This window comes from Saimiri boliviensis, chromosome 2, assembly GCF_048565385.1.
Source record: "Saimiri boliviensis isolate mSaiBol1 chromosome 2, mSaiBol1.pri, whole genome shotgun sequence".
Lineage (NCBI taxonomy): Eukaryota > Metazoa > Chordata > Mammalia > Primates > Cebidae > Saimiri > Saimiri boliviensis.
The window spans coordinates 30,393,885-30,408,262 of NC_133450.1; the positions used below are offsets into that span (position 1 = coordinate 30,393,885).

A 14,378-nucleotide genomic window follows, 5' to 3' on the forward strand; every position below is an offset into this window, starting at 1 on the left:
TTATGGCATAGTCAGCTGCAGGGTGAGTACTGTTGTCATATATCAACCAATTCTATAAAAAGTGTATGAGACCTTTGGTTATCTTGCTTAACTCTGGCCCAAGGTGCCCTTGATTTAAAAAGGTCATTTATTCCCATTGTTTCTTAAATGTCTATGCCTCTGTCTTAGTTTTAAACTAGTTTCATTTTACTACCAGTTTCTAATATGTTGGTTTTTTATTCACTATTTGATATATTTGTTTTAATATGTGTTCTTGTTTTAGCAGGTAAAAGAATCATAACAAATGTTTTTTAAAAGAACATTTTTCTCTAATCTGCCTTTTTATGCATTTTGCACACCAGCTTTTTTCATTAACATCTTGGGTATTTTATAAAAAGAGGGAAAGTTCAATGTTTAACAATAGCTTTTCTAGGAGCAAAATTTAATATTAACAATCTCCTTCCCTCACCTTCCCGTCCCTCAAAAATGGTGAATATCTTAACTTTGGCCGCATCCTTGAAAGCTTATGGTTATTCATAGTCTAACAAAACTGGGATCACCAAACTTGGCAGCAGAAATAATATTAGTCTTATTGTGATAACTACCCAATTACTTTATTATTTTTCCAGTTGCAGTTCAAAATGTTAATTGTGGAAATATTTTTTGCTATTTGTGATTTTCAAAGCTTAGGGGGAAAACAAACTCTCCAGTGTTTGAGAGCATTGAATAGTTTATGAATTGTGTAAAACAGTCAAATTTTAGTTATCTTTTTTTAGACATTTATCCAACATTAAAAACTGATCATTACAAGGCCAGGCGCGGTGGCTCAAGCCTGTAATCCCAGCACTTTGGGAGGCCGAGGCGGGCAGATCACAAGGTCAAGAGATTGAGACCATCCTGGTCAACATGGTGAAACCCCATCTCTACTAAAATTACAAAAAAAATTAGCTGGGCATGGTGGTGCATGCCTGTAATCCCAGCTACTCGGGAGGCTGAGGCGGGAGAATTGCCTGAACCCAGGAGGCGGAGGTTGCAGTGAGCCGAGATCGCGCCATTGCGCTCCAGCCTGGGTAACAAGAGCAAAACTCTGTCTCAGAAAAAAACAAACAGACAAAAAAAAAAAAAATTCATCATTACAAAAAGTAAAGGCTTAAGGTATTTCAACCACAGCTAGGAAATGTAAACTTAATCTAGCTTGGGTGAGTTGAAGCCCATCTAATTTGTGAAAATTCTACAGATTTTAATTGGTGACCAGTTTTTATAAATGGTGTTTAAAAATTGGTGCTGATACCATATATAGTTATGCCTCTCTTATCCAGATAGTTTCGGAATTGTATTCTTATAAATGTCAATGCAAGTTTCTTCATTTTGAAATAACAGGTTTAGGTTGGGCAGGTGGTTCATGCCTGTAATCCTAGCACTTTGGGAGGCCAGGGCAGACAGATCACTTGAGGTCAGGAGTTCGAGACCAGCCTGGCCAACATGATGAAACCCTAGCTCTACTAAAAATACGAAAATTAGCCGGGCGTGCTGGCACACGCCTGTAGTCCCAGCTGCTTGGTAGGCTGAGGTATGAGAATTGCATGAACCCGCGAGGCAGAGGTTGCAGTGAGCTGAGATCATGCCACTGCACTCCATCCTGGGCGACAAAGTGAGACTCTGTCTCAAAAACCAAACAAACAAAATAATAAAATAGTAGCTTTTATAAAGAAAACAAAACCCTATTTCTTAAATTTCAGTTATGGCCCACAGACATCATTTGGTTCTTAAGATCGATGTTTTCTCAGCTCTTGTATAAACATTAGCCTTATAACCTTAATAGATAATTTATTCTGTTTTTGGAATAGAATATATATGTTATTTCCTTATGTATGTTGTAGAATTGATCAGCATGCACATACATATAGATTGATACTAATGTAAGTAAATGGAAAGCCAGTAGTCAAGCTCCCCTTAAATGGTATGGAGTTTCTAAGTGATATCTTGAACTCACTAAGAAAAAGTATGACAAAGACCTTTGATGCATACTCATTTAATTTTATATTTTGCATTTTTAATGTGATTATGTGGTCATTTGAATGTGAACTTTTTTTTAATTGATGAATTTCACGTAGCTGACCACCAATTTTAAATTTAAAAAATGTGTATGGAACCAGTCTTCTTTTTTCTACTCACTATTATAAAGTTTAAAATGCAAATCTCACCAAACCAGTATGTCCTATCTTTTTCTCTGCTGCCAAATTTGGAAGATCTCTGTTTTAAATGTAAATAGCGATTACTAAACTAACTTGTTGCTCTGCATGGATACAGGTTCTGATTTCTTCTCACTCTTTCCATGGATTCTTAGGCCATACAGTGTGTTTCCCTGCATTTTCATGCACCTTCCTTTTTCCCTGTCACTCCTGGTATGGATAACTCTTTAAAACTCACTCCTACCCCTTCTCCCACTTTTTCCTTTCCCCAATTTCTGTATGTGCTTATTGGTGTGAAACCCTAGGACATTTAGCCCATACAATAATAGTGCTCGACTTGTCCCCCTGTTCCTCCAGGAAAGGAAGTTCTTCAAAGGCTTCTTTGGAAAAGTAAGTTTGATGCTACATTCCTGCTTGCTTTATAAGGAGTTACACCCCTAGTGTAGCACTGACATATTTTTTAAAGTAGTACAGCATTCCTTTCTTCATAATACAGGAATTGGTTTGACTGTATATAGAAATTAATGAATTAGAAGGTTGCCATCCATGATATTATCTGTGGGCCTATTGATACTAAATCTCATGATTCTGAGAAAATAGGCTGGGCATGGTGGCTCATGTCTGTAATCTCAGCACTTTGGGAGGCTGAGATGGATCACCAGAGGAGTTTGAGACCAGCCTGGCCAACATGGTGAAACCCTGTCTCTACTAAAAATACAAAAATAAGCTGGGTGTGGTGGTGCATGCCTGTAATCTCAGCTACTCAGGAGGCTGAGACAGGAGAATCGATTGAACCCAAGAGGCAGAAGTTGCAGTGAGCGGAGATCATGCCACTACACTTCAGCCTGGGTAGCAGAGTGAGACTCTATCTCCAAAAATAAAGAAATTCCAGTAAATTAGTCAAGTAAATTAAAAGAGAATTATCTCATCAACAGTAGGTATTGAAATAAATATTATTTGATCTCATAAAACTCTTTATATTAAATATTAGCAATAGTTTTTTGAGGCAGAGTCTCCTTCTCTCACCCAGGCTGGAGTGCAAGGCACGATCTCAGCTCACTGCAACCTCCCCCTCCCAGATTCAAGCAGTTCTCTGCCTCAGCCTCCCGAGTATCTGGGATTACAGGCGCCCACCATCACGCCGCGCTAATTTTTGTATTTTTAGTAGAGATGGGGTTTCACCATGTTGGCCAGGCTGGTATTGAACCTTGTCATCACCTGCCTGCTTGGCCTCCCAAAGTGCTGGGATTACAGGCGTGAGCCACTGCTTCCAGCCTAACAATATTTTTAACAAGTGGATTTTACATAATGCCTGATTTCACAGAGAAATAGGAAGAAATATTAAAGTAAAAATGAAATATACCCCAACGTTTACATTCAGTGTAATTTTTTTCCAATCTAAATTTCAGGAGAAGTAAGTGAAAGTAGATAAACTTACCTTTAGGGATCCTGATGATTTTTAACCTGCATTGCTAATCTAAGAAAAAGCATCTTAATTATTAGTCTACCAAGTATCTGTCTTATATGGAATGTTGTTTATGTAGATCCTTTTCTTTTCTTTTTTTTTTTTTTTTGAGATGGAGACTTGCCCTTGCCACCTAGGCTCAACTGCAGTGGCACAGTCTTGGCTCACTGCAACCTCTACCTACCAGGTTCAAGCGATTCTCCTGCTTGAGCATCTTGAGTACTGGGATTACAGGCACCTGCCACTACGCCCAGCTAATTTTTGCATTTTTAGAAGAGATAGGGTTTTGCCAGGTTGGCCAGGCTGGTCTCAAACTCTTGACCTCATGATCCATCCTCCTCTGCTTCCCAAAGTGCTGGGATTACAGGCATGAACTACAAAGCCCAGCCTATGCTTTTCAAATAATGATTATTCAATGTTCAGACCTCCTTAAATTTAAGAATATATGGGGCGGCCGCATCTGACAAAGGGCTAATACCCAGAATCTACAAAGATCTAAAACAGATTTACAAGAAAAAAACAAACAAGCCCATTCAAAAGTGGGCAAAGAATATGAACAGACACTTTACAAAAGAAGACATATATGAGGCCAACAAACATATGAAAAAATGCTCATCATCACTGGTCATAAGAGAAATGCAAGTCAAAACCACATTGAGATACAATTTCATGCCAGTTAGAATGGCAATCATTAAAAAATCTGGAGACAACAGATGCTGGAGAGGATGTGGAGAAATAGGAACATTTTTACACTGTTGGTGGGAGTGTAAATTAGTGCAACCATTGTGGAAGACAGTGTGACAATTCCTCAAGGATCTAGAAATAGAAATACCATTTGACCCAGCAATCTCATTACTGGCTATATACCCAAAGGATTATAAATCATTCTGTTACAAAGACGCACACGTGTGTTCATTTCAGCACTGTTTACAATAGGAAAGACTTGCAACCAACCCAAATGCCCATCAGTGATAGACTGAATAAAGAAAATGTGGCACATATATACTGTGGAATACTATGCAGTCATAAAAAGGGTGATGTCATGTCCTTTGCAGGGACATGGATGAATCTGGAAACCATCATTCTCAGCAAATTGACACAAGAACAGAAAACCAAACACCACATGTTCTCACTCAAAGTGGGTGTTGAACAATGAGAACACGTGGACACAGGGAGGGGAACATCACACACTGGGGTGTGTTGGGGGGTCAGAGGCTAGGGGAGCCATAGCAGGGGGTGGGGAGATTGGGGAGGGATAACATTAGGGGAAATACCTAATGTAGGTGAAGAGGGAATGGAGGCAGCAAACCACCATGGCATGTGTATACCTATGTAACAATTGTGCAAGATCTGCACATATACCCCAGAACTTAAAGTATAAAAATATATGTATGTGTGTGTGTGTATGTATATATGTATGGGGTGGCTGTACACATATCAGTAAACACATTTTTAACATTTTTTGTGTCCAAGTTTATCATGGTTTAGTTTTGATTAAGTACTAAAACTAATTCAGACTGAGACAGTATAAGAGAAAAATACTGACTGGACATGGTGGCTCACGCCTGTAATCCCAGGACTTTGGGAGGCTGAGATGGGCGAATCACTTGAGGTCAGGAGTTCGAGACCAGCCTGGCCAACGTGGTGAAACCCCGCCTCAATTAAAAAAATAAATAAAAGAGAAAAATACTGTCATTAGATGACAGTATAAATTACTAAGAATTTATTTGATTAGCAAAATCCTACAATTTGTTTTCTACTGCATGATTTTGTTATTTTGGAAATTTGTTTTAAAGCGCAAATAATTTACATTTGTTTCTCAATTGAATGTTTTAACTATAACTCATTTTTACATTTTCTTGTTCTAATTTAGGTCACCTTTATACTAATGTAAACAAATTTGAAGTGCTTCGATCTAATGATTTAATTCAGTTACTCCTGTTAGTCTGAAATAAAAAGTCAAGTAATGTACCCACATATGTCACAGCACATTTTTCAATAGACATTTTGGGTCTGAGTCAGATTAATAGGTTGTTAGAATATGGGATACATATCTAGAAAGAATCTTATTATTGGATTATTTCTTTCCTGTGTAGTATAGCATTATAAATAGGCATTATATTTGTTAAGGAAATTAGTAATTGTTAAGGAAACTTTTTGTGGTGTATTTGTTTTTTCCCAAATAGAGTTTCTGAAAGCAATTACATATTGCCAGAATTATCATACAATTTTAACTATTGTTCAAGTGACCAGTTTTAATAAGTCTACTTTACTTAAAACAGCAGATAAAGCTATGTAAGATAAGGCATCATAGATAAAATGAAGGCCAGATTATAGAAAATACTGATTTGGTTTCTAGAAAAATAGTGTTAAAAGTATTTATTTTAACTCAAATAATCTGCCTTCAGAGCCTACACTTTTAATCATTGTGCTATACAATCATATACTTATTTTCATATTATTTATAAGTAAATTTTAAAAGATTTTACCACTGGGCATGGTGGCTCACGCATGTAATCCCAGCACTTTGGGAGGCTGAGGTGGTGGATCATGATGTCAGGAGATGGAGACCATCCTGGTTAACATGGTGAAACCCCGTCTCTACTAAAAGTACAAAAATTAGTCGGACGTGGTGACACATGCCTGTAGTTCTAGTTACTCAGGAGACTGACTCAGGAGAATCACTTGAACCCGGGAGGCAAAGGTTGCAGTGAGCCAAGATCATGCCACTGCACTCCACTGCAGCCTGGGCAACAGAGCAAGACTCTGCCTAAAAAAAAAAAAAAAAAAAAAAAAAAAAATTTACCTTAAAAGGTGCTAGTAAGTAAAGAGCTTCTGAGAAACTTACTTTTACTTTCTTTTTATAGAGTAGTAATTTAACTTTGGATTCTATTTCTAATCAATCACTTTTTTTAAATTAAAGCTTTAAAGAACCATCTTTATTAGTAGAGACGAAATTTCACCGTGTTGGTTGGCCAGGCTGGTCTCCTAACCTCAGGTGATCTGCCCACCTTGGCACATGCCTTAACCCCAGCTACTCCGGAGGCTGAGGCAGAAGAGTTGCTTGAACACACAGGCAGAGGTTGCAGTGAGCCGAGATTGTGCCATAGCACTCCAGCCTGGGCAACAGAGAGAGACTCTATCTCAAAAATAAAAAAGAATCATCTTTTTCAGTGGTTTAAACTGACATTTTATTTATTTGGAAATATTTAAATCCTACTACATGTTGAGAATCTGTTATTCAAAATGTTTAGGACCTGAAGGGTTTCGGATTTTGGATTTTGTTCAGATTTTAGAATCTTTGTATATATATAATGAGATATTTTGGGGATAAGACCCAAGTCTAAACGCAAAATTTATTTGTGTTTTATAAGATAAGACCTCATACATGTAGTCTGAAGATAATTTCATGTGATATTTTTAATAATTTTGTGCATGAAACAAATTTCATGTACATTGAACCATCAGAAAGCAAAACTATCACTCTCTCAGCCACCCATGTGGACAGTCTGTGGTTGTTTGACATCACTATCATTCCCGACTTTAAATTTATATGCTACTGATAAGCAATCATTTTCTTATATTTATTCACACGTAAGCACTTAATTTTCAAAAAAAAAAAAAAAAAAAGACATACTGGCCAGGCACAGTGGCCCACCCCTACCTGTAATCCCATCACTTTGAGAGGCTGAGGCGGGTAGACTGCTTGAGGTCAGGAGTTCAAGAGCAGCCTGACCAACAGGGTGAAACCCTGTCTCTACTAAAAATACAGAAAAATTAGCCTGGCTTGATGGCACATGCCTGTAGTCCCAGCTACTCGGGAGGCTGACGCAGGAGAATCACTTGAACTTGGGAGGTGCAGGTTGCAGTGAACCCCTATCACACCACTGCACTCCAGCCTGAGCTACAGAGTGAGACTCCATCTCAAAAAAAAAAAAAAGACATACCATTAGTAAAGTGAAAAAATAGTATGTTCAGAGTAACTAAGCAGCACAGGTAGCATCACCAGAATACGTGTTTCAGCGGTTTAGCAACAGCAGCAACAAACAATGGCAGGCTTTGTCTTCCCCTCCTCCGATGCTGTGTTCTGATTAAAAAGTCACTTAACACTGTTTGTTTTTTTTTTTTTTTAAAGATAAAAAGAAATATCAGAAGCAGTTGAGGGATCAGGAAGTAGGTCTTCTAGGGATGAAGTAGCATTCTGGTAGATGGCTTTTTTTTTTTTTTTTTGAGACAGGTTCTCACTGTGTCACCCAGGCTGGTGTGCAGTGGCACAATCGTGGCTTACTGCAGCCTCAAACTTCCAGGCTCAGGGGTCCCTCCCAACTCAGCCTCTCGAGTAGCTGGGACTATAGGGATGTGCCACCACACTCATCAAATTTTTATATTTTTTGTAGAGACAGGGTTTCACCATGTTGCCCAGGCTGGTCTCAAACTCCTGAGGTCGGCCACTTCACCCTGCCAAAGTGCTGGGATTATAGGCATGAGCCACTGTGCACAGCCTGCTGGATGGCTTGTGTGTTGTATACCTGCATTTTTTTTTTCTTTTTTTTTTTGAGACAGAGTCGCCCTTTATCACCCAGGCTGGTGTGATCTCAGCTCACTGCAGCCTCTGCTTCCTGGGTTCAAATGATTCTCCTGCCTCAGCCTCCCAAGTAGCTGGGACCACAGGTGCATGCCACCACGTCCAGCTAATTTTTGTATTTTTAGTAGAGATGGGGTTTCATTATGTTGGCCAGGCTGATCTTGAACTCCTAACCTCAAGTGATCTGCCCACCTCAGCTTCCCAAAGTGCTGAGATTACAGGTGTGAGCCACAGCACCCAGAATTCTTACGTTATTCGAGAAATTTTTTTATGTCAGGATGATTTTATATTAATATATAATTTGGTACAGGGAGTCATTTAAAGAGTTTAGAAAACAGAGAGGGAGAAGTATTATCTGTAATCTTACCCAGAATGTGCTGTTAAATGATAATTTTTCCTTTAACTTGGAATCTTTTAAATCTTTCAAGTTGCCATCATTTAATTCACCTCCACACTAATCTACAACAAATAGACTGGCAAATGAGACTTGATTTGAGTTTGCTAGGTCAGCTGTGGTTGATGAAAGCTCAAAATGAAGATTTTTTTTTTTTTTTGTAGAGATGGAGTTTCACCATGTTGGCCAGGCTGGTCTCAAACTCCTGACCTCAGGTGATCCACCCGCCTTGGCCTCCCAAAGTGCTGGGATTACAGGCATGAGCCACTGCACCCGGCTCAAAATGAAGAATCTTACAGAACAGTATATGTTAGGGAGTTTTTATCCATTACAGTTCCTCATAAATTTTGATACTTTGTTATTCTTTGAATCGTGTGGTTTAATAATCCAGGATAAACAGAACAACAGTCATGAAGAAGTGTTTCTATTAAACACTTTTACATAAAAGTAGATAGTTAGAAGAACTGTTAGCCCCGACTCTGAATTTATGACTCATAGCCAGGAAAACTTCTTCCTATTTCCCATAAGTTGCCTCTTGGACTTGACCACCATCACTTCCCCATTGTTGCATCATTAGCTGATAGGAGCAGTGCCTCCAGAAACTTGCGCAGATAAACTTGGGTCTCTTATGGGCCTGCAATCCATTGTAAGCTTACAAACATTGTAAAAGGGGGAAAAAATGAGGACCTGAAATAACTTTTTCCAAACTAATTAAATTGCTCATTGCTGTAGGAAAGCCAATAATGCACTCAGCTTTTTAGGGATTATTACATGCAGCTTCATTAGCATGGTTGGCTGTACTAGGCAAATACTTTATTACCAAATAATTACATGGCACTTAACATTTGAAAAAAGGTTTTTATGATTTTAATGTATTTGAGGAATCCTATGAGCTAAGTAATCTGTGTTCCCATTTTATGAAGAAACTGATTCAACATAGAGACAGGAAATCTTAGGTCACCCTATTAGATCTCTTTTTAAAGCCATTTACTTGTATTTATGTAGAGCCTTATAGTTTATTATGTGCTTTGACCTACTTTCTAATTTGCCATTCACAACAGTTCAGTGAATTGGACAGGGTAGTTCATGAAACTGCATTTTACAAATGAATAAACAGAAGCTCAGAGAGTTCACCCAGCTAATACTAAACGGCAGTGCCTACGCTGAAACCAAGGATTTCTGAAACATGGTGAAACATTCTTTCACCTACCCCATGTTGATGCTCTGTCATTCAAAAAGTATTAGCCTCTGCTTTCCTCGGGTATGCCCTAATTATAATCAATGAAGAAGTGTCTAATGCAGAGGTGCTAGACAGCCCAAGGGCCTGAATACTTCCCGAAACACAGTGAATGGCCTGCACAGAGATTTTATATAAAAAGTAGGTTATTTATCTTAAGAATTGGCAGACCTGGCAAAACAGCCTGCTTACTATGTGGCAACAGTGGCTTGAGCTGAGTAGCAGCTATGCCCTTTGCCTGTTTGCCACAATGCCTGTTGTACCTGGCATTCACCCTGCTTCACTCATTTGTGATTTGCCTTAAATCTTACAGGCATTTGAGTTTGTGAACTCCTCTCTAGGTTATGTCAGTTTGATTCATTTTTCTCTGTAGCATCCACTTCTAATTGTCTAAAATCCCCAAAAATAGTCTGGGCATGGTAGGTCATGCCTGTAATCCCAGCACTTTGGGAGGCCAAGGCGGGTGAATCACGAGGTCAGGAATTTGAGACCATCCTGGCCAATATGGTGAAACCCATGTCTACTAAAAATGTAGAAAATGAGCTGGGCATGGTGGTGGGTGCCTGTAGTCCCAGCTACTCGGGAGGCTGAGGCAGGAGAATCACTGGAACCCGGAAGGCGGAGGTTGCAGTGAGCTCAGATCACACCACTGCACTCCAGCCTGGGCAACAGAGTGAGACTGTCATCTCAAAAACAAAAATACCAAAAATATTATAATAATCTGTTCTAACAGATCCTGTTAATGTACTGCCAAATACGGTTTTACAAGTTTTTATGTTTTTACAGTTGCTAAATGGCACTATTAGAAATGGTTAAGGTTTAGAGATTGCATGGTTGAAAAGTAAGGTGTGGTTATATTGTTTTAACTTAATTCCTGAGAGTAAAGGATTTCATGGCATTTATGACTCCACTCTTGAATTAGTATATTGAAATCTACATTCTATTTTGTATTTCCTAAATTTTCTCCTCTATGGCAACTTGTACTTCGTGCTTATCTTCATTCTGGATCCTGTTCTTTTTTTATTATTATACTTTAAGTTCTGGGATATATATGCAGAACATGCAGATTTGTTACATAGGTTTACATGTGCCATGGTGGTTTGCTGCACCCATCAACCTGTCATCTAGGTTTTAAACCCTGCATGCATTGGGTATTTGTCCTAATGCTCTGCCTCCTCTTGCCCCCACCCCCTGACAGGTCCTGGTCCGTGATGTTTCCCTCCTTGTGTCCATGTGTTCTCATTGTTCAACTCCCACTTATGAGTGAGAACATGCAGTGTTTGGTTTTCTGTTCCAGTGTTAGTTTGCTGAGAATGATGGTTTCCAGCTTCATCCATGTCCCTAACAAGTGACTTGAACTCATTCTTTTTTATGGCTGCATAGTATTTCCATGGTGTATGTATGCCACATTTTCTTTATCCAGTCTATCACTGATGGGCATTTGGGTTGGTTCCAAGTCTTTGCTATTGAATAGTGCTGCAATAAACATAAATGTGCATGCCTTTTCTTTTTCAGATGGAGTCTCTCTTTGTCACCCAGGCTAGTGTACAGTACTCAGCTCACTGCAACCTCCGCTTCCTGGGTTCAACCGATTCTCCTTTCTCAGCTTCATGAGTAGCTGGGATTATAGGCACATGCCACCATGCTCGGCTAATTTTTTTGTATTTCTAGTAGAGACAGGGTTTCACCATGTTGGTCAGGCTGGTCTCAAACTCCTGACCTCATGATCCACCCGCCTCAGCCTCCCAAAATGCTGGGATTACAGGCATGAGCCACCATGCCTGGCCCATGCATGTGTCTTTACAGTAGAATGATAGATAATCCTTTGGGTGTTGGATCCTATTCTTTAAAAGGGCATCTGTGCTTATATATTGTTTCCCTCCTATTCAAGGGATGAACTATTTATGCTCCTTGCAAAGGCCAACTGCACCAGATTCTCATTATTCCAACTCTTATTTATTCTGGCAGTGTTACCCCCTCTCTCCTCTATAATCAGTTTTCTTTCTCTAGTGGATCTAGTGGATCATCCATTAGCATAAAAACATACCATCTTTTTTTTTTTTAATGTTTCTTCTTGGTACCTTCAGTTCCTTCTTCTGTTGAACCCATTTAATCATCTCCACAACTTTTACCTCCACTACCCCACCGCAGCTGCTCTTATCTTCTTTTGTATTACTATTTCAGCAGTCCTGTCACCTTACTCAGACTATCAGCAGCAATTGACATAACACATCTTTCACTCCCCCTTGAAACACTATTCATTTGGAGTTCAGTGATCATACTTTCCCAGTTTTCCCCTTTGTCTGTGGAGTCTTCTCAGCCTACACCTCTCCATTAATTATCTTATCCATAGTGTGATGGCTTTAAATATCATTTATATAATATATGCTGATGGTTTTGAAATTTGTATCTCCATACATCTCCCCTATACTCCATAATGGAATTTCCATCTTAGAAAAAATACAGCATATTGCATCAAGGGCATAGCCTTTGGAGCCAGATTACTTGCACTTACTAGCTTTGCAATTAATGCGTACTTCATGTGATTGTTTTGAAGATTAGATGAATAAATATAAGAGCACCAAATGGCCTGTTTTGGTAGATAGGTTTCACTATTATCATTATTAAACCTTTTCACTTTGATGTCTGCTAGTCATCTCACACTTCAGTATGTCACAAATTCCCCCAAGGAGAGAAGGATCTCTTTCAGTTTTTCCCAGTCTCAGTATACAGCAACTCTGTCCCTGTGCACTAGCCAAACCCTGGATTTGACCTTGTCTTCTCTTTTTCTTACACCCTGCATCCACTCCTTCAACAGTTCCTGTCTGCTTCAGCCTACAGGAACCTAATCATTTCTCACTATCTTCACCACTCCTATCCTGGTCCAAGCCAGCATCTCCTCTCATCTGAACCATTGCAGTAGCATCCTACTAGCATCCTGTGACCCCTGCTTTCATTATTGTCCTCCTGCAGTCCCCTCTTGAGAGATTAGCCTGAGTGATCTTTTTAAGACAGAGGCCCAATTATGTGGCTTCACTGTCCCAGGTCCTCCAGTAGCTTCCTGACCTACTCAGGGTAAAAGCCAAAGTCTTTTAGGCCTTGTAGGCCATTGTATATGAATCTCTTTTGTCCTGTTTCCTCTTTTATCTCCTCCTAGCATTCTTCTTGCTCCCTCTGTTCCAGCCACACTAGCCTCCTTGCTATTCCTTAAATACATCAGGTATGCTTCCACCTCAGGGCCTTTGTACTTGCTGTAACCTCTAGTCTGGAACACACATCATCCAGATATATGTGTGGCTCACTTCCAACTCTTTCTCTTCACTCAAAAGCCCCATTCTCAGTGAGGCATTTACTGCCAACTCTTAAAAATTCAAACACCACTCTTCCCCCAGATGTACACACTCCCTAATCCGTTCCTAGCTTTATTTTTCTTTGGTAGGGCTTATCACTATGTGTCATACCATACATTCTACTTATTTGTTTCTGTCTCCCTCATTGAAATGTAAGCTCTTTGAGGACAGTGATCTTCACCTGTTTTGTACACTGCTGAATCTTCAGTACCTAGAATAATTTGTGGTCCATAGTAGTTGCTCCAAAATATTTAAATTCATTAATTAATGAAGGAGTGAATGAGAAATACACTGCACTTCAGGTTCACCCTGTCATGGGAGGAATCAGGTGAAGAGATGGTTACCAAATTGTTTAACAATAACATGTGCTTCTGGCCGGGCGCGGTGGCTCAAGCCTGTAATCCCAGCACTTTGGGAGGCCGAGGCGGGTGGATCACGAGGTCAAGAGATCGAGACCATCCTGGTCAACATTGTGAAACCCCGTCTCTACGAAAAACACAAAAAATTAGCTGGGCATGGTGGCGTGTGCCTGTAATCCCAGCTACTCAGGAGGCTGAGACAGGAGAAGTGGCTGAACCCAGGAGGCGGAGGTTGCGGTGAGCCGAGATCGCGCCATTGCACTCCAGCCTGGGTAACAAGAGTGAAACTCCGTCTCAAAAAAAAAAAAAAAAAAAAAAAACGTGCTTCTGGAGCAAAGAGGAAGAGTGAATGTGAAAGATTGTAATGACGGCTTCTAGGAGGAGATGACACCTAAGGCCAAGCCTAAAAATTGTGAGTTCCAGTTAAACTAAGTTAGAAGAGAAAGAGATTTCAGACAGAAGGAGCAGCACTATCAGGGACATTGGAATGAGAGAAAACATGTTCCACACTCATTCATTCAACTAGGGGTGTTGAGAAGGAAACAGATGAAACTCAGATTTCATTCATGGATGACCAAGGGAATGGTATAATTACTCATTTTAAGAAAGGATAAATTTGGTTTTGGACAGGTTGAATTTTAGATGCCTCTGGAATTTCCAACTACTGTATCACCTTTCAAATATGAACTTAATATTGGAATAATCCCTAGGTCTCCCCTCCCCCAGTTGAAGTGATTTGGCAAACTGGAAGAGCTAAATTGCCTCCCAAAAATCTCTCCTTTACTGTGTAGTTCATGACATGCTCTGTCCTTATTTT

The 14,378-nt window shown here is 39.6% G+C and overlaps 1 protein-coding gene across 16 annotated transcripts in view; it reads left to right on the forward strand.

The window, feature by feature from the left end:
• The window catches only part of NUMB (NUMB endocytic adaptor protein), a 185,986-nt gene that overhangs the window by 142,267 nt on the left and 29,341 nt on the right, over window positions 1–14,378 (forward strand). For 13 of the 16 annotated variants that reach the window (XM_074393015.1, XM_074393018.1, XM_074393014.1 and 10 more), the window contains one exon: window positions 2,529–2,561. The exons of the other annotated variants lie outside the window; for them this stretch is intronic. In XM_074393015.1, coding sequence (XP_074249116.1) covers window positions 2,529–2,561 — 33 coding nt within the window. The remainder of the gene's footprint in view (window positions 1–2,528; window positions 2,562–14,378) is intronic. 16 annotated transcript variants of the gene reach the window in all.